The sequence below is a fragment of the Melanerpes formicivorus genome, unplaced genomic scaffold (assembly GCF_026170545.1).
Source record: "Melanerpes formicivorus ecotype bairdi unplaced genomic scaffold, bMelFor1.0.p_v2 SCAF_21, whole genome shotgun sequence".
Lineage (NCBI taxonomy): Eukaryota > Metazoa > Chordata > Aves > Piciformes > Picidae > Melanerpes > Melanerpes formicivorus.
This window is the reverse complement of record NW_027142373.1, coordinates 11040176-11060318: the sequence shown is the minus strand read 5'-3', so window position 1 is coordinate 11060318 and position 20143 is coordinate 11040176. Positions and strand designations below refer to the sequence as shown.

The window sequence follows — 20143 nt, the reverse complement described above, 5'->3', positions numbered from 1 at the left end:
CACAGCCCTGTGAGGAGAGGCTGAGGGAGCTGGGGTTGCTTAGCCTGGAGAAGAGGAGGCTCAGGGGTGACCTCATTGCTCTCTACAACTACCTGAAAGGTGGTTGTAGCCAGGTGAGGGTTGGTCTCTTCTCCCAGGCAACCAGCACCAGAACAAGGGGACACAGTCTCAAGCTGTGCCAGGGGAGGTTTAGACTCGAGGTGAGGAGGAAGTTCTTCACCGAGCGAGTTGTTAGCCATTGGAATGTGCTGCCCAGGGAGGTGGTTGAGTCATTGACCCTGGAGGTGTTCAAGAGGGGATTGGATGTGGCACTTGGTGCCATGGTCTAGTCATGGGGTCTGTGTTGATAGGTTGGACTCAATGATCCTCGAGGTCCTTTCCAACCTAAGTTATACTGTGATACTGTGATACTGTGAGCAGCCCAGATCTTCTTAGATCTCACCCACTCCGAGCTGCTGGTTGCCCTCTGCCCCATTTGGCTTCTGTCCTAGCAGCACCCTGTTTAGACCACCCCAAGCACCACAATGGAAGAAAACCACTGCACTGCCTTCCCAATTAGCATATAAAGATGATTATGCAAGTGCCACCGTGGTGGCAAGAGAGCAGAGTGTGGGCACCCACGTGGGGCACCCAGGATGGCTTTGGCCTTCCCCCATGGTGCTGACACCCACGCCTGGGGCACTGTGTCCCTGCCTCCCTGTCCCTCGCTGCCCTCAGCCTCCCGCAGCAAAGCCCTTCCATAAAACATGAAGCAAATCCATTTGGCCTCTGCTGAGTCACCAGGGACATCACTAATTAATTTAAAATGTAGACTGGGGATTTTTGATACTTTTTTCTCCTTTTTCCCTTTTCTGCTCTTTTTTGGTCTCAAAGCTCCAGCTCCAGCTCAGATTTGGCCTGTATCCCGAAGGTGCAGCTGTGTGCGCTGGCTGCCTTGGAACCAGAAAGCCACAATTTTGGGGGAAGACTCCCCCAGGGCACATTGGAGCCTTCTGGGGACCAGCCTGTCACCCCCAGGGGTGTTCAGGGCCCCCCAGCTGGGGCAAGCTGCCCTAGCAAATAGATGCCATTGCCTGGGGCAGCCCAGCAAGGATCCCCTTGTCTTCAACTGAGTTTATTTATTTATGGCCTTTATTTATATCCCAGCACCTCCTTCCCTGCCAGAGGCTTCAGAGGGGCTGCCAAAGCAATTAAGAGACAATTGGGATGATAAATAAGTAACAGGAATCAAAGCACGGGCACCAGCCTGTGATGGCAGCCAGGCTGGGGGGCTGAGGAGGAGAACTGGCTGCATTTAACCCCAGGCAGGTGGGTGGATGGGTTGATGGACAGATGGATGGACAGACAGACAGATGGATGGACAGCAAGACATTGCCAAGGCTTTCATTCCTGGGCTGCATGTGACCAGCCCCTTCCTGACCTCCCTGGGGTTTTGCAGCCATCCTTGGGGCAGAGCTAGGTACCTGGGAGCAGCCCTGGCTGTCATCCCCATGCTGGTGCTGGCCCCACTGCTCAGTGCCTGCCAGCAACCCCAACAGCTGCTTTGAAATGGAGAAATAAAACCTCAAACATAATGAAGCTTTAGAGCAGCTTCTTGGGAGGGACATTCATCGAGGGAAGTGATGCTGAAACAGCCAGGAAGAGGAACTGGGGCTTGGCACCTCCCTGGAGAACCTCCCAGCAACAACCAACTGCCCTTCATGGGCAGCTGCCCCACAATGGGGCCAGGACCTCCCAGCAAAGCCTTCTCTGCTGCCCCAGGCCCTGGTGGCTTTGTCCTTTGATCCTGCTTCCCAAAACTCCTCTCCCTTGCCCAGCGCTGCCTGGGAATCACAGAGTCCCCCTGCCTGCACCCACGGGCCCGGCAGGGATAGTGCTGTGTGAGACATGATCATCAGGAGAGGAACTGAACCCAGCTCATCCATCGCACCTGATTTATGGTTCCATCAGCCCTGGGCTGGTGAGAGGGATTTATTTCCCTTCCTCATTCCCCCACAGCACACCCTCCCGGGCCTGCTGTGCCATGTCATGTCACAGCTCCCTGCCTGGTTTGGGAGCAGCCCTCTCTGACCTGGGCTCACAGCCAACCAAGCCCAGCACCCCAAAAACCTGAGCAAGTGCCACAACTCTGGCTGCAGTGCTGGGCTCCAGCTTTGGCACAGGAATTATTCCTCAGCCCAGTCTGGTGAATTGCCATTTTCCTTTGTGGTCAGACAAGCATGTGCCAGAGTTCAGCAGCAAAGAGAGGTGAACAGGGAGGGGGTGCACAGGACCACGAGCACCAGTGGTGGGATAAAGCCAAGGGCAGCCCCAGACTCATTGCTGGAGGATGGAAGAAGGGTCCCCAGCTGGTTGAAAATGTCTCTTTAATGACCAGGACATGGAGTTTCAAGTCCCTTAAATGAAACCAGAACGTGACAGCAACACGGTGGCAATGAGTCTGGTGTCCCCGATGCCAGCGCTGCCTGTGGGTTGAGCCCAAGCCAGTGCACGCTGGGCGCCCCCCACCAAGCTCTTCTGGACCCGCCGAGCTGCTTGGAGCATCCTGCTGCCGGCACCACAGGATCCTGGAAGGCTGGAGCCCAGCTGGGAGCCACTGGCCAGCCCATGGGGATGCCGTGGCAAAGGGCAGGCAGAGAGATGCAGACGCCCTCCCCCCCGTGCCCCTCCATCACACCTCTGACTCCAGGCTAGAGACCCTCCGCCAGGACCCGCCGGCGCAGGGAATCGTCACCCCACGGACTACCGGAGGGTCCCTCCTCTCCGTGCCCGCCGCCCGCAGCAGGGTCGGCTCCCCGCGCCTCCCGCAGTCTCTGCAGCCTCCTTCCCAGCGCCCGGCCCCCCGGGCACAGCCCGCTGGCACCCCGGGGTGGTCACGGGCCGGCGGCGATCCCCGTGAGAGGTGTCCCAGGTAGAGAGGGAGGTTGGCGTAGGAGTTGATGCAGGAGTACGTCGTGCACGCCGGCACGGTGGCGGTGGCACGGGGGTTCTGCCGGCAAGCTTCACGGTAGGACGGCAGCCTGGCCATGGGCGAGCGCGGTGCCAGCCGGCCGGTGGCCTGGAAGCAGCGGGAGCCACAGCCGTAGGCGGCCTCGACTTCGGGGAAGAGGTCGGGCACGTCGGCGCGGGTGAGCGGGTGGGCGGCAGCGCAGCGCCGCAGCCCCCCGGGCCGCCGCTTCTCGCCCCTCTCCCCTGGCACCCTGGCACTGCTCGCCCGGCGGCTCAGCCTCTCCCGCTCCAGCCCCGCAGCCTCCGGCCGGGCAGGCTCAGTCTTGGCTCTGCAAGTCCTGGTGGCCTTCGGGAAGGCTCCACGAGGGCAAGATGCAGGCAGGAAGGGGCTGCCCACCTCCCGCCTCTTCTCTGCTGCTGAGAGCACCCGAGGCAGCGTCCCCGAGCCCCCGTGTCCCCTGTGTCCCCCATCCCCTTGCAGGAGGAGAGTGTTCTGCAGCCGGTCCCCTCGCCCTGCCGGCCGCTTGTGCTCCCTGTAGATGTCCGGTGGCGGAAGGTCCCTGGGGGATGTGGGCGGTGGGAGGGGAGGTCCAACATGGTTCCCCACCAGCACCTGCTCCCCAAATTCCGCCCCTGGAGAGGTCTTCACCAGGAGGTGGGGGAAACCCACCAGGGCTTCATCCCCTGCACAGCCACCCCGGAACTTGAGAGGGTGGAGGAGGCGGGGGTCGTGCTCGTTCGCCCCTCTCCACTTGTCCTCCCCGGGCAGCCGAGGGTCCACAGGGACAGGCTGGGGCAGCGGTGGCCCCAGAGAAGCACCTTTGGGAGCGTAGCCTCTCCCCACTCTCTCAGAGGGGGCCGGGCAGGAGGAGGGGGCTCGGTGGGCACCAGTGCTGTTCTGCACCACGAGCTGGGGTGCCCTCAGGGAGAAGGTGGTCTGGAGGTGCTCGCTGCGGTTGCTCCAGTCCTCGATGGTGCGGGTGGCCTGCTCCAAGGAGCCGCCCACGCTGGCCGTGGACACCATCTCCTTGGCTGCCTGCAGCATCTTCAGCACGTTGGCCTGGGCAGAGCTGGCAGTGACGTCAGGCGTGGGCACCCGCCTGGGGCTCGCCAGGGTCTGCACCCCGCTGAAGCAGCTGTAGATGCCCTGCAGAGGGAAGAGGAGGGGGCTCACCATCAGCGGGGGCACTGGGGTCCTGCACCCACAAACTTGCCAAGCGGAGATGCTGCTGCTGAAGCAGCTGATGGCACCGACGTCCCCTGCCCAGCATCCCCCAGCCGTGCCAGGGTGGATGACACCATCTTCCATCACCCCTTTCCCCAGGGATGCTAATATGGACATGGGATCATTCCCAGAGCTGAGCTCTTTCCCCAAAACCTCCCAAAGGAAAGGTCACATCAGCATGAACATCTCCATTCCCTCCTGTGGGAGTCAAAGGGACAATGCACACCAAGCCATGCCCATCACCATGACACTGTGGGCAGACATCTGAGCCCCTCAAGAGCCCCTGCCAGCATCACTCACCCTGCTGATGGCCAGGAGGAAGTCAAGCTTGTGGGACTTGGGGACAGAGTGACGCAGCTTCCAGTAGACGAGGTGCTCCCAGGCGAAGACCAGGAGGCTCAGCCCCATGGCCACCAGCAGCATGTAGAAAACCCCAGCCATGTTGTCGATGTCCAGCTTGCTGCTCATCACCTCGTTCTTCTCATTCTGGCAGATCCCTGACAGCCAGACTGTCTCCAGCTTCTGGGTCTCACCTGGCCACAGACACACACAGTGATGGTGGGGGTGAACATGACCCTCCTGGGCATCATCTCCCCAAGGACAGCCCCAGTCCAGCCCCACTCCACCATGTCTGAAGGAGAAGAATGCCATGCACAAGGCCCCTGGAGCTGTTATCACCTAGGCCTTGCCCTGGGCCTGAGAATTCCACCAGTCACTTGTCCTTCTCCAGGACTCTGTCTCCCCACCCATGCATCAGCCAGCTGTGCTCATTGTCCCCTTCCCAAGATTCTCCCCCTGACCCTCTGATGTCCTGCAAGGCCAGCTCCAGAACTTTACAGCCTGCAGGAAGAGGAGGGAGCCCTGGATGGAACAACCACCCCCAGCACTCAGCATGAGAACTGCTGCTGGATTTAATGTCCCCTGAACATAGCTGGTGGAGAAGCCCCTTGGTGGCATCCTGCAAGGAGCTGCACAGGGCCTGGTGACTGAAGTGCTTCTCTCTGGGTTAACTTGCAGGGCTGGGGTGGGAATAAGGATGGGGACAAGGCTAAGGAGAAGTTCAGGGGACAGGGTAAGGAGAAGCTCGGGGACAGGGTAAGGAGAAGCTCAGGGAACAGGGCTAAGGAGAAGTTGAGGGGACAGGGCTAAGGAGAAGCTCAGGGGACAGGGCTAAGGAGGATCTCAGGGGTCAGGGCTAAGGAGAAGTTCAGGGGACAAGGCTAAGGAGAAGTTCAGGGGACAGGGTAAGGAGAAGCTCAGGAGGACACCCACCATCTCCCAGGAACTGGAGCAGGGCCAGGTCGATTGCTCTCTTCCACCGCGAGTCCTTCTGCAGGGCGATGCCGTAGCCGGTGGTGGCAAACACCTTCCCGCTGCCGATGGTCACCAGCTTGCAGCCCTCGTCCTTGCCTGCCATGTAGTTGAGCACCGCCGCGTCGTAGATGAAGGCATCCAGCTTCCTGCTCCGCCAGCGGGACAGAGGGTGAGGGGGAGGGGCTGGTTTGGGGCGGGGGGCTGTACCTCTTTGCGAGAGCTCTACTCCTTTTGGGAAGCTGTAGCCTGTCTCGGAGGGAGGTGTGTCCTCTCTGAGGGTCTCTGCCCCATCTTGGAGAGCTTTAACCCCATTTGGAAGGGAAGTACCCAACTTGGGGCGGGGAGGGAATGCTGTATCCCATTTGGAGAAGCCATATTCTATCTGGGGAGGCTTCATCCCTTTTGAGGGGAGCTGTATGAAACTATAGCACATCCTCAGGGGCGCTGTACCCTTTTGGGAGTTGGCGAGGGGGTTGTACCTCATGCAGAGGTGCCTTACAGAGCCATCCCCATCTGGGAGAGCTTTAGCCAGCCTAGGGAGCCCTTATCTCATTTGTGACCCCAGCTGAGGAAGCCCCACCCCATCTGGGAGTCTCTGTCCCCGTTCCGGGGGGGGCATATTTCATCTGGGGGTGCTGTATCCCCTCTGGAGGGGCCGTACCCCATTTTGAGGCTGGTGAGGGCATCCTCCACGGAGCGCTGGTTGTACTTCACCATGTGGGTGTGCATGTCGGGGTAGTTGCTGCGGATGTTCCTCTCGGTGCTGCCGTTGGGGACGGTGCCGAAGCGGAAGGGAGGGTACTGCTCCTGCGGCTTCTGAAACTGACATGGGGAGCCCCAGGGAGCCGCATCACACTGTGGCCGTGTCCCTGCCGTCTCCCCTCTCCCCACAGACGGCCTCCACTCCCACCTGCCTGCCAGGGGCATGCAGCCTCACCCCAAGATTTCCCCACCCAAGCCTAGGATTATGTTCTGGGGATCCCAGCTCAGGTGGTGGTGACACGCAGTGGCCCCACTTCCCCCAGGTTCTGCCCACCCAAACCCAGGGTTATGTTCTGGGGATCCCAGCCCAGGTGCTGGTGACATGCAGCACCCCCACCTCCCCCAGGTTCTGCCCACCCAAACCCAGGGTTATGTTCTGGGGATCCCAGGCCAGGTGTCAGCCCCACCTTCCTGTCGCTCAGCCCCGACACGGTGTCGATGTACTGCTCCTGGATCATGAAGGCAGCCAGGTTGGCTGTGTAGCTGGCGAGGAAGATGACGGCGAAGAAGGCCCAGATGAGCACCATGATCTTGCTGGTGGTGCCTTTGGGGTTCTCGATGGGCACAGAGTTGTTGAAGACCAGAGCCCACAGCAGCCACACTGACTTGCCGATGGTGAAGGTGGGGCCGCCTGGTCCTGGAGGACAGGGGACAGAGGGGACAGCTGCCAGCACAGCTGGGGACGTGCACCACCCCCTCCTGCCCAGCTCCCTCCTCCTGCAACTCACTCTTGCCGCTGGTGAGGTTCTGGTTGTAGCCAACAGGGCTGAAATACTCAAACACGAAGACAGTGATGGCCACCACGGTGAGGCACATCACAAACATCATCACCCACACGGCCGGGCTGTAAGGCTCTGCAAGGCAAGCAGGACTCTGTCAGCCCCCTGGGACACCCCACAGCCCCCTAGAGACCCTCAGGAACCCTCCCCAGTGGTCAGGGTTCATCCTGCTGAATATTGTCACTCCTTGGAGAGGAGCCAGGGGCTAGCAGCACCACAGTCAAACAGATCCACAGGGGACTGGGACATCTGGCAAAGGAGGAAAGGCTGAGAGACCTGGGGCTGGTTAGCTGGGAGGAGGCTGAGGGGGGAGCTTTACAAATATGTAAAGGATGGGTGCCAGAAAGCTGGAGCCAGACACCTCTCAGTGGTCCCCAGTGACAGGGCATAAACTTGAACATAAGAAGTTCCATCTAAACAAGAGAAGGGACTTCTTTACTTTGGGGGTGGCAGAGCACTGGAGCAGGCTGCCCAGAGAGGTGGTGGAGTCTCCATCTCTGGAGACTTTCAAGGCCACCTGGATGTGTTTCCTGTGTGATCTGCTTTAGGCGATCCTGCTCTGGCAGGGGGTTGGACTCTATGTTCTTCAAAGGTCCCTCCCAATCCTCTTCCTGTGAATCAGGAGAGAAGGGGGGTGCTCTGAGGCTCTCATCAGTGGAAAGATACTTATGAAATGCTGCCCATCTCCAGGGCCATCTGCAGAAGGGTTTCCCATGGGATCGTAAAGCCCTTCATGGCTCTGACCACAGGATCATGCCTGCAGCAGGCACAGGACCAGCCCCTCAGCCCCATTTAGGCCCTGGCAGAGCCCCTCCAGAGCTGGGAGTGGGCAGCAATCCCCTGCCTGGCCGGGCTGAGCTGGGATGGGGCAGCAGGAGGCATCTGAGACCTCAACGTGTGGCTGCCGAGGTCCATTTGTCAGCGCGTCCTTCGCTGTCAGCCAGGACAGGCCTGCCCTGACGGGGATGCAGCTCATTAGCGAGGAGGGAGCGGAGCTGCAGGGACCACTGGCTCCTGCCCTGCCGAAACAAGGGCCTGCTGAAGGTGACCCCCACTCTGAAAGGAGGGTGGTCAGGACCTGTGGTATGGTGGGGGACAGGAGGGATAAGATGTGTCCAGGCCGATGATGTCCTACAACCCACAGCATCCCTGACAGCCACACCCACCTGCACGTTACAGCATCCCTGGTACCCACACCCCACAGCATCCCTGGTACCCACACCCCACAGCATCCCTGGTACCCACACCCATCCACACCCCACAATATTTCTGGTACCCACACCCCACAGCATCCCTGCTACCCACACCCCACAACATCCCTGCCTCCTCCATCCCACAGCATCCCTGGCACCCAGCCCCTCCCTCCAGCTGAGCCACAGTGACACCACTGTGCCCTTGCTGAGAGCCCCAGGCCCTGCCAACCTCTCATCCTACATCTCCTGCTGACCTTGGGCAGTCTCCTCCCCTTCCCAGGCTGCAGCTCTGCTTTTCTAAGACTCAGTAAATAGAAGTTTTTAGCCCTGGTGATTTCCTAAGCCCAGTTCAGCCACCAGGCTCTGGTGGTGGTGGCAGGGAAGAGCTGCCCAGAGCTGAGCTCAGAGCTGGCAAATCCCTGCCTGGTTTCCCCCCATGTCCTCATCCTCCCTCCTCCACACAAGTAATGAAGAGGAGGCAACCACCCATCCCAGCCTCCATCTCCTCAATAAAAGGATTATTCAGGCGAGGAGAGGAAGAAGCCCCAAAGCCAGCAGCACAATCTCCTTCCCTTATGACTTTGGCTTCCCACCCCCCATCCCTCCCCCTGAAGTTATTAAACATGAACGAGATTTCTGATCTCCTTTAGCCAGCAGCCTGAGACGAGCATGCAGACAGACCGACAGACAGAGAGGAGGAGGGACTTGGGACTCACCCAGGAAGGCAGAGGGGGAGACGGTGCCGTTGCTTCTGGCCACCATGACACTGATGCCTGTCTCCACGAAGGGCACGGAGAAGTCCACGATCTCGGAGCGCTCCTCGTTGATGGTGAGGGAGCCGATGGCCATGTCTGCACGCCGGTAGTACACCTGCAGGAGGGGCAGCCGGGCTCGGGGGGGGAGCACGTGGCCCGGCAGAGGGATCCAGAGCACCTTCCCCAGGCATTCCCTCATCCCCAACGGTTCAAACCCCTGCATTTTGTCCTTTCTTTAAATTCATTTTTGTCTTTTTTTTTCTTCTTTTGTCTTCTTTTCCCTCTTTTTTTTGTCTTTTTTTCTCTTTTCTCTTTTTTGTCTTTTTTCCTTTCTTTTTTTGGTCTTTTTCCTTTGTCTTTTTTTCTTTTATCTTTTTTTTCTTTTTTTCTGTTTTTTTTTTCTTTTTTATTTCTCTTTTGTCTTTTTTTCTCTCTATTTTGTCTTTTTTTTCCTCTCTTTTTTGTCCGTTTTATTTTGTCTTTTTATTTTCTTTTTATTTGGTCTTTTTTCTTTTGTATTTTTCTCATTTATTTTCTTTTCTCTTTCATCTTTTTTCTCTCTTTTTTTTTGTGGCTTTTTTTCTTTTGCCTTTTTTGTGTATGTGTGTGTCTCTCTCTCTTTTTCATTTGTTTGGTTTGCTTTTTAATATTAGCTTCTTAAATGACCACTGTGGCACAACCACAGCCAGATGTGGGCTCACACATTTGCAGCTGACTCTCTCCTCGTCCTCCTCCACCAAGCTTTCCCCATAAGCTGGGCTCATGCCGAGCTGTCCCCTGCCAAGGGTCCCACCACAGGCACCCTGACCCCCATCTCCAGCAGGGAGTTCTCAGGTTCTTTACCATGAGGGTAGTGGAACACTGGAATGGGTTGCTCAGGGAGGTAGTTGAGGCCCCATCCCTGGAAATATTCAGGGTGAGGCTCTGGGCAACATGATCTAGTTGAGGGTGCCCCTGCCTACTGCAGAGAGGGTTGGACTGGATGACTTTTGGAGGTCCTTTCCAACCCAAACCACTCTATGGTTCTATGTCCCAGGGCAGCAGCATCCCCAGGGAGGGCTGGAAGTAGGGTCTGAGCCATCACGGGATCACAGGATGTCAGGGGTTGGAAAGGACCCAAAGAGACTGTCGAGTCCAAACCTCCTGCCAGAGCAGGACCATACAATCTAGCTCAGGTGACAGAGGAACACATCCAAATAGGGCCTTGAAAGTCTCCAGAGAAGGAGACTCCACAACCTCTCTGGGCAGCCTGCTCCAGTGCTCTGTGACCTTTATAGTAAAGTTCCCCCTTGTGATGGGGTGGAACCTCCTGTGCTGCAGCTTACACCCATTGCTCCTTGTCCTATCCCAGGGAGCAAGTGAGCAGAGCCTGTCCCCTCCCTCCTGCCCCCCAGCCTTCAGATATTTATAAACATTTATTAAATCCCCTCCAAGTCTTCTCTTTTCCAGACTAAAAAGCCCAGACTAAAAGCCATGCCCACTCTCACCTCCCCAATCATGCCGTTCCAGACCCCACGGACAATCTTGCCATGTTTGCCATTGGTCACCAGATAGAGGTCATAGGAGAACTTCACTGCCTTGGCCAGCTTCTTCAGGATGTCAATGCAGAAGCCTTTGCAGCACAGCTTGGTGTAGGGATCCACGAGGCCATTGACACTGAAACCACAGGAGGACAAAATGGTTTGGCCCAGCCTCGGGGGAGGTTTAGGCTGGGTGTTAGAAACAAGGAGCTTGCAATCACAGAAAGGGAGATTGGCCATTGGGATGGGCTGCCCAGGGAGGTGGTGGAGTCACCATCACTGGAGGTGTTTAAGAAGAGCCTGGATGAGGCACTTGGTGCCATGGTTTAGTTGATTAGATGGCGCTGGGTGAGAGGTTGGATTTGATGATCTTGGAGGTCTTTTCCCAACCTGGTTAATTCTGTATTCTGTAAGCAAAGATGCTCTGAGCACCTGGGTGCCCCCCTGGACACCTTTTGCCTGGTGGGAGCGGTGGCCAAGAGTGCCAAGCTCCACGCTGGGTGCTCACCTCTGGGAGGAGTTGGTCTGCTTGCGGCAGGGCACGGTGTTGCGCACGCAGACCCCGGTGCTGGGGTCGGTGTTCTCCACGATGACAAAAGGCCTCTCCTCCAGCGTGGCCACCGTCAGGTGCCGGTTGTCCACCACAGGCTGCATGAAGGAGCCGTAGCGAGGCCACACTGGGTACTTCATGTGGATGATGCCTTTCTCCCACTTGCCCACCTGCCCATGAGGGAGAGCACACAGTCACCCCAGTGAGGCGCCCTGGAGGTCACACAAGGCCTCATGTCCATCCTCCCCACGCCTTGTTTCTCCCACAGCTTTGTTAGGCTGGAGCTCAGCCATGGTGAGACCTATCTCAGCACCCTTCTCCCCATGCACCCACTTCAAGGTGCTTTCTCCTGGGTCCCAAGCACCAGGGAAAAAGCTTTGCTGACTCTCGTCCCTTTCTGTTGGACAACTCTCACTGAAGCCAGCGCCTGACAGTGTAAGATGCCAACAAATTATGCTTCATCCTGCATGTACCTTAGGGATGAAAGGAGAGATCCTTTTCAACTGCTCCTTAATCTATACTACAACACAATGCAGATTCTCTAGCTCAGAAGAAGGTGCTTGCAAAATGAGTCCTCTCCATCTGTCCCACCAATGGCACCACCCGAGATGGTGTCCGTGGTGAGCACAAACCTGGCCAAACTTCACCCAATGTGGGATTTTTAGACTAGAAAAGCCCCTTCACACAGCTTGGTTCAGGTCTAGATGGTTGGGTGCTGCTCTCCAGAGCTGTATTTTTGCCTCTTTGGGAATTTTTCAGCCACATTACAGGAAAAAAAAACCCCAGTTGTTGGCAGAGCTGTGGTGCCCAGCACTGCTGCAAAGCTCCACAGGGAGCTTCATACAACCTGCCCCAGAGTGAGGCCTCAGCCTGTGCATGGCTCCAGGCTCTCCCTGCCTAGCCACCCCTGGCTGTGCCCATCCTGGGGAGTCAGGGGTCCTACCATCTCCCAGAGCCGATGCTGGTTGAGCGTGATCACCACCATGGTAGGTCTGACCAGGTAGCCACCTTCATTGAAGGAGAAGTCTCTGTGCTCCCATGTCACGTTGAGGAGATGCCTGGCAGGACACAACGCCCATAAGCCCCTGTCTGTGCATCCCAGCCCCATGCAGCACTCCTCCTCCTCCAGCTCTAGGCAGGCTGCCATAGGTCCCATGGAGAGATGTGGATCTGAGAGCTGAGGATTAGGTTTATCTCCTCTGCAAGGGACAGCAAGCAGCTGGAGGAAGCCCTGGCATCAAGGAGGCACCGAAGCTGGACAGCTGCATAGTTGAGGACGCACAGACTGCCGGAGCAGCCCTGTGGTGCCATATCTGCACTGCAAAGCAGAGATGTGAACCTTCCCCCACCCTGAGACCTTCCATGGTTTCTGGGTTGCTGACAAGCACAGGAAAAGGCAAGAGCTTCTCTGGGGAGATGCTGATGCACCCCGTAACAGATGCCCCAGGAGAAACCCAATCAAGAGGCATGGACCAGCAGCTGCAGCCCACAGCAAGCATCACCATCCTGCCTACCAGCTCCATCCTCCTCCTCCACCCCTTCCATCTCCATAGGGAGGTGAAATACGGGAAAAGGCTGCCCAGAGGGGTGGTGGAGGCCCCATCCCTGGAGACATTCAAGGTCAAACTTGATGAGGCTCTGAGCAACCTGATTGAGTTGGAAACATCCCTGGTGTCTGTGGGGAGGGGGGGGTTGGACAAGATGACCTTTGAGGATCCCTTCCAACCCAACACATTTTACGGTCCTACAGTTCTACGACGTCCCCATTCCACGCCCAGCCCGGGGGGTCCCCAGAGCCTCACCGGTAGAAGCTGTTGTTGGCAGTGGTGGCCCCAGCAGGGGCCCAGCAGTCCCTGCCCACCTCCGGGAGGTAGCCGTGGGCCCGGAAGAAGCTGGCCGCCCCCATGGCGATGATGGCCACCCCGTCGCGCACCTTCTGCCGCAGGCTCAGCTTCCAGCTCTCCGTCACCACGCTGACGAGGCCCACGGGGAAGGAGGCGGGCGGCACCTCCATGTTGCCCACCGTCAGGCTGGGCACGATCCAGACGTAGCCCGGCCCCACCAGGCCGGCCTGCTCCGCCATGGCAAAGAGGTACTCGGCCTCCTCCCGCGAGCAGTAGACGATGAGGACCTGGGCGTCGACCTGCCGCAGGAGCCGCTGCGTCCTGGAGTCGCTCCGCTCCTGGCTCATCTCGAAGGTGAGCACCTCCTGCAGCTCCCAGCCGAAGTAGCTGGCGTCCGTGAAGGAGCGGATGGCCTCCAGGAAGATGCTGTAGCCCGGGTAGAGGCTGGTGATGACCGTGAAGGAGCTCCAGTCGTACTCCTCCAGCACCTTGAAGATCACCTGGATCTGCTGCTCGATGGAGACACCCAGCTGCAGGAAAGCTGAGCCGGGCTCCTGCGGGACGAGAAGGGGTCAGGGGCTGCTCGGCACCACGGTCCAGGGCTCTTGCACCCCCCTGAATTCACCATCAGGAAGGGTTTGGAGTGAGCCTGGAACCAGAGTGGTCCATGGGCTAGAGACACCCTAAAGGGGGCTGATCCACTGGTGATCTCCAAGCATCTCATCCCATACAAAGGGCCAAAGCCTCTCCTCTGTTTCTCAGTTTATAGAGCAAAAATTCATCCATCCTCCAAAGGAGATCAAGGATTTCTTCTCAGACAGGAGAAGGAGGGAACAAGGGCTCTGCCAGGAGTGTAAATACCATCCCAGCTCTGACTTGCTACCTGCTGTCGGAGCCCAGACTGCTCCTTCCCTCCCGCCCCACCTCCCTGGCCATCTGGCCTCTCATTAGCAAATCTTAATTGATCTGATTCTGTCTTAAATGATTCAGCCAATGGCATTTGCAGAAGGTCATATGCAGGCACCAGGGGTTTGCCACCCTGACCTCCTCCAACTCCAGAGAAGTAATTTCCCTGGTGAGGGGTGAGCCCCGGGGAGCTGCAGGTACCTCTGACCCATGGGTGGAGGAGACTGAACCTTCAGACAAGTCCCTCCATAACCCCCAAAATACCCAACACCTAGAGAAAGCTGCATTAAAACAGCCAGGTCACAGCAAACCCATGGGTTTGAGTTGCTTGGGGCTTCATCTGAGCATCCTGCACCCACCCAAGTCCACTGAACCCCCACGAGTCTATTGCACCCTCTGCCACCCATCCACAGTGAGCTGCAGCTCTGGGTGGTCCGGAGACACCAATGGGTGCAGGCAGGGCTGCCAAGCTGGGAGTCTAACCCCCAAAACCTCTGGGCAAGCAGATCATGAAAGCAGTGCCCTGAGGAGCAGCCAGGTGCTGCTGCCATGGGAAGGAGTCAGTGTCAGGACCCCTCCACTGCCCAGGCTGGGAAGGGTGAGAGAAGCAGCCAGCAGGAGATAACCCAAATCTCCCAGGGAGGGACAGGAACCTTTCTGCAGTTCACTGCCTCCTGCCCAGCACCCTCTAGCCCAGATCCAGCTCTCCCTGCCACCAGCACTTCCCTGCAGGCAAGTGACAATGACAGTGACAGTGACAGTGACAGCATCTGATGCCAGTGAGGAGCAAAGAAGCCAAAAATCCCAGTTTAGGCCATGGTGCACCTGAGATGGCTGCCACAGAGGAGCAAAGATTCTCCACGCTGCCTTCCCGGCCATTTCAGGGCTGGATCTGGCCCCAGTGCAGTGGGGAAGGAAGAGGACAGGGACTGCCAACCCCACACTGCCCTGGCACCCCATGGTGGGTACATCCTGGAGGGGATGGGAACCATGACACCAGGGAAGATCCTTCTGAGGTCCCTTTCCCATAACAGGACACCTCCTTGAAGTCCACTCCGTGTCCTGCCACCCCAGCTGGCCACACTGCTGCAGCCACTGCCCACTCCTGCCCCTGAACCCCCACACTGCAGCCCAGCAGCTCCTCTGTCCTCCAGCACTTCACTCTCCACATCTGCCCCTCTCCAGTAACCTCTCCTTTCACCCACCCGCCCCTGAGAGAGCCCCCAGCAAATGGCTCACCTTCGGGGTGAGGACCACGGCAGACCCCCCGCTGATGCTGATGACAGGGACCTGGGTTTGGGAGGAGATGAAGTCGAGGATCTGGGCCACAGCCTCGGTGCCGACGTTGTCCTCAAAGACGATGCCGTGGATCTTGTGGCTGGCGAGGATGTCGCAGATCTGAGTGAGGAGGGTGCTGGGGTTGGTGTTGTTGACCACGACGGTGATGGGATGGATCTCCAGGGGCATGTCCAGGAAGCTCTGGGGACTCAGGCGGGAGCGGATGTGCAGGGGGTAGGATGTGCCCCCAAACACCACGGCCACGTTGACCACCGGCTCCTCGGGGCCCGGCAGCAGGAGGTCCGTGAAGGCAGCCGAGCAGCCCAGCACCATGGACAGGAGCAGAGCGTGCGCCGGCGCTCTGCCCATGTCCACCGCCGCGTCCCTGCCAGGACAGGACACAGCCCCTCGCATCCAGCCGCCTGCCAGGACCCCCAGCCCCACTCGCCCCAGCCCTCTCCGCCACCCCGGCACTGCACAGGGCGCGCTGACCCCAGGACGAGAGGGAGACCCTTGTTCTTTGGGGGATGGAAGTGGTGGAGGGGTGACCACAGGGCTCTACCCACTGCACAGCCCAGTGTTGTGTCTCCTGTCCCCAGTCCCACCAAAAACTTCTTCAGGCTGGCCTTCCCTTCCCTCTACAGCTCTATCCTAATATCACCGTCACCATCCCCCCCTACCCTTACCCCCTCTCTAGAAGACATCACTGGTGGATGCTCCTTATGGCCCCTTCAGCCAGGGGAGGGGACAACAGCGAGAGGTGACAGGAGGAGCTGGCCGCTCCCTGGTGCCTCTCCCCACAGCTAACAGCCACCTTTAGCCCTTCAAGGCTTTGCCCTTGAGGTAGGGCTCAACTCTGCAACCCCCGTGCTGGGATTCCGCAAGGCACACGGTCCCCAGAGCAGCTGTCTCCTGCCCATCTCCCTGCCCCAGCCCCCTCACTGCCACTTCCCAAATCCCATCCAAAGCACCACTTGGTCCACCATCTCCAGATGTTCCCCCCAGGCACCATCCTTCAGATGTACCCCTGCTCACCCATACCCCTCATGCTCGTCCCCCACTGCCATTGCCCACCCAGCTGAGACACCCACCACGCCGTGTCCCTGCCAGCAGCACCCAAAAGCCAGGCTCTGGAGGGAGGTGTTTGGGCACATCCTCCCTGCCAGGCCCCCAATCTGCCCCCGAGTGTGGATGCCCATCCCACAGCAGGCAGGGTGACAGGTTTTGGGGAGGCACACCTCTCTGCCCATGGCAATACCTTCCCTTGTTGGAGCTCACCTCTTCCTCAGAGCCCACCAGCAAAACCAACCCATGGTGAGACCTGCATCCAGGGACACCCAAGCCTCTCTGACCCCCGCTGCAGGAATTGACATCCTCCCAGTGCCACCCTCCCAGTGCCACCGCCCCAGTGCCACACTGCGCAGCAGGGAGGGGGACAAGGATGCCTCTGCGGTGGCACCGGCCACGCACTGGTGTCTCTCCATGCAGCAAGCTGCCAGCTGCTGCTCCAAAACGTCACTAGCAATTAAAAGCTGCTGTTGCTTAACACATCCTCGGCACAGCCAGAGGAGCCCCTCGCTGAGTCCTGGTTAGTGTTGGGGTCTAGGCTGCCCTGGGGAGCCTCACCCCAGCACCGCTCCTTGCCGCAGTGATGCGCAACCCCTGGCACACCGCGAAAGGACCAAAAGGCAGGACACGGATGCAGGATGCCTGGCTGGGCATCCTGACAGAGCTGCTGGGCACCCTGAAAGAGCTGCTTGATGAGATTCTGAGCACCAGGGCTCCATGTGTCCCCCCTCCCCCCGACAGACAAGGGACACAATCCCTGTGCCCTAATCCTGCACCCCATGTGGGTACCGGCAGGGCTTGAGCAAACAGTTGGGCACCAATGCTCACCAGGCAGCCTCTCTCTTGGCCTGCTGGGTCTCTCACCCTCAGCACCCACCCTCACCCAAGCTGGGTTTGCCCTGCCTGGCCGCATGCCCCTTGCCACCCACATGGCAGCCAGCTGAGCCACAGGAGCGACAACGCCACACCGATGGGCACAGGCAGGGCTGGAGAGGGTGGTGGGTGAGTCATGCCATGCTGGCAGCGTCCCACGCCCTGGCATGGCCAGCCCAGTGGTGGGGCAGCCTGTGCCACCCGCTCCTCACCACAAATCCCTGAGTATTTTTAGTCCCATGATAAATAATTCATTGGGAATCCAACACCAGCTACCCGAGTCCAGAGGAAGGGGAGCAGCATGTCACCCAAAACAAACCCAGCCTCTCTCCCAGCAGCTCTGCCAATCTGAGCCCTCCTCAAGGACATTTAAATGTACTCTGGGCCCTCCTGGGGACTGCTTGGGTTGGCTTGTGCCAGCCCTGGCATCTCACCCATCCCAGGCCTGTAGCCTTTTCTTCCTCAGCCCAGCTCTTACCGGCACCCAGGAGCCTCTCCTAGAACCGAGTAACCCAAGCACAGGCCAGCTGCCCCCTCCCATGATGCCAAAGACTCCTGCCAAGGGGTTGCTGTTCTCCCAGCTGCAACTGGAGGCAGGTTTGGACAGGTTTGGTTTCCCAGTGGACTGAGCCACAGGTAGAAAGCATCCCCAGTGCTCTCAACTGGTGCAGGCAGTGGCAGAGGGGAGGCAGGCATGGGCACATCACAACCTTCAGCACTGGCTGAGACAACCAGGGGAATGAATTTACATTCTTCCCAGGAATCTCAGGCCACCAGCCAGAGCCCTCGGTGGTTGCAGAGGAAGAGGATGGAGGAGTTCAGGGCCAGTGAGGCTGGGGCTGGCAGGGGCTCCATAGAGGGGTCAGAGCCAAGGCTGCTCCAAAATGGCTGGATTTAGGGATGTGAAGAGCAGCCAGACCCTCCAGCCCTGCTGACTCTCTGCTTCCAGCCTGACCTTAACATGAGGATGCGGGAGGGGTACAGGAAAGTGTGGGTTTGGGGTGAGGAAGGTAAATGGCAGGAAAGTGGTGGAGGGCAGAGGAGGAACAGAGCCTGTCCCTGTGCCACTGCCTGAGCCAGGGCTGCTCCCAGGCTCAGCACAACACAGCAAAGCCCTCATGGGCTTTCCAAAAACCCACAAACAAACAAACAAACAACCCCCCCCACACATTTTCCAACCTCTTGTAGCAAGCAGTGTGGGGTTGCTCCTCTGGAAAAAGGCCTTCCCAAAAGGGAGCTTTTCCAGCTGGGCAAAGGGCTGGCAGAGCAGCAGAAAGGTGGCTCTGGGAAGCTCAGGCTGGGCAATCCTACCTCCCAGCAGCCTCCCTGGGGACCAGAGGACACCCACAGAGCTGCTCAGTGGCTTTGGCACTTGGGGTTTGTTTTGGTTGCTTTGGAGTGGATTTGAGCAGGTTAAGCCCCTTGCTGGGCACAGCTTCACCTGACACACCAAACACCCGCAGAAACCTCCTGCTAAAGGCGCCAAAAGCGAGGCCTTACCTCCCACCACCCCCTGAAATGGCATTTCAGTGCAACAGGGAAAGCTTACTCCTAACTCTGAACCTCCTTTTTGCCCTCTCTCTCCCCTGCTCGGAGGTGGAGGAAGCTCATGCAGATATTTTGACCTCGGGGAAGGGAGAAATCAAATCCCCAGATGCAAAATGTGGCTCAAGAAAAAGAAACCTCATCCCCTCCCACCCCCCTCAAACAGCCTCCAAGCCCAAAAGCACACGGAAGGAGCAGCCTGTGCCAGGGAAGGGGCATCTGCTGCCGAAGGATGCAAAGAGCAGAGCAAACCTGAATGTGGTGGGAGCCATGCAGGGAGGACAGGGGGCATCGGGGAGGGCACCAGGTTCTGCCAGGGCTTGTCATTTCCTGGATGGGGAACATCCCTTTAGAGCAAGGAGAGCTCGACGGGAGCCCCCCTCCTCCAAAGGAGGGAAAACAACAAAACCTCCCCACAGACAACTCGTCGCCATCCCTGTCCCCTCGCAGGGAGGACAACTCGGGAGGAAGGAGCACGGGCAGCCCCCGCCTGGTGCCAGTCTCCTTTCAACCTTCATCTGCCGGTAGCCAGCATCACTCCCCTTTTCTTCCCCCCGCACCTCCGACAGCAACAGTTGCGGGCCGGGGGCTGCGGGCCGGGGGGCTGGGGGTGGGGGCCGCGCTCGCCCGCGCCGAAACGCAGCTTAAAAAGGTCGAATATGGATTAACCAAAAATAAACGGCAAGTGTCCTGCCTGTCGCTGGGTTACGCAAGGTGGCAGAGGGGGGGACGCAGGGCTGGTGGCACCCAGGGAGGTCTCCTTGCTTGTTCCTGCCTCCCGCTCCCCCCCAAAAAATCCCCACAGCGCGGCTCCCGCATTCCAGGCTTATCCCGTCCCCAGCCCAGGACGTGAGCAGGAGCTCTCGGGGATGCTGAGGCAGAGATAAATGTCAAAGGCAAACCCCCCCACAACCCAAAGAGAACCCCCCGCCCCATCCTTAAAAGTTACTGTCGGCAGGGCCAAAGCGGTGGGCAAAGCCCGTCGGGGGTCCTGCTTGTCCCCCAGCCCGCCCGGTACTTACGGGACTGCCGCTGCTCGGTGCCTACATGCCCCGGGGCTCCGGCGGGGCTCCTCGTCCCACCGGGGGCTCGGCTCTTCCCAGCCCTCTCTTCCTCCTCCTCTTCCTTCGGGGCAGCTCCCAGGGGCGAGTTCGGCCCCCGCCGCGGCTGCCGCGGGGGTCCAGCTCCCGCCGTCGGTCCCGGCTCGTCCTTGGCGGCGGCGGCGGCGGCGGCTCTGCAGCGGCGGCTGGAGGCAGGGACGGGAGCGGAGGAAGGAGGGAGCGGGAGTGAAGCGGGTGTGCACGGGGGGGGGGCCCGGTGGCAGCAGGTGTCTCGGTGGCCGCCGGGCCCCGGCAGCCATCTCCCCCCCTCCAAACTCCCCTCCTCCGCCTCCCCGCACCGGGACCGGAGGGGCTGCCCCGGCGGGACGGAGCCGGCGGCGCTGGGGAGGGCTGCGGTGATGTGGGGGGGGCACGGGGGCGGTAGAAGGACAGGACGTGTGTCCTCCCGCCTCGCCGCAACTTCGGGGCTGGCCGCCAGCCCCGGGGACGGGAGGGGACGCGGAGGATGGAGGCGGGCAGCT

The 20143-nt window shown here is 59.2% G+C and overlaps 1 protein-coding gene across 2 annotated transcripts; it reads right to left on the bottom strand.

Annotated features, from left to right (window-relative positions):
- Positions 1-2363: 2363 nt before the first annotated feature.
- Positions 2364-19848, bottom strand: GRIN2C (glutamate ionotropic receptor NMDA type subunit 2C). Of its 2 annotated transcripts, none has more exons than XM_068151587.1 (13): positions 19584-19848; positions 15037-15460; positions 12850-13445; positions 11991-12105; positions 11006-11217; positions 10465-10633; positions 8939-9092; positions 6979-7104; positions 6658-6887; positions 6150-6310; positions 5447-5634; positions 4475-4707; positions 2364-4096 (listed from the first exon to the last, which is right to left on the bottom strand). In XM_068151587.1, exons 2-13 carry the CDS (start codon positions 15442-15444, stop codon positions 2672-2674), a joined length of 4017 nt encoding a protein of 1338 aa, XP_068007688.1. In that variant the 5' UTR covers positions 15445-15460; positions 19584-19848; the 3' UTR covers positions 2364-2671. The 2 variants fall into 2 exon arrangements, with proteins under 2 accessions (XP_068007688.1, XP_068007689.1); XM_068151588.1 differs by lacking the exon at positions 19584-19848 and adding an exon at positions 18814-18850.
- Between the last annotated feature and the right edge of the window lie 295 nt (positions 19849-20143).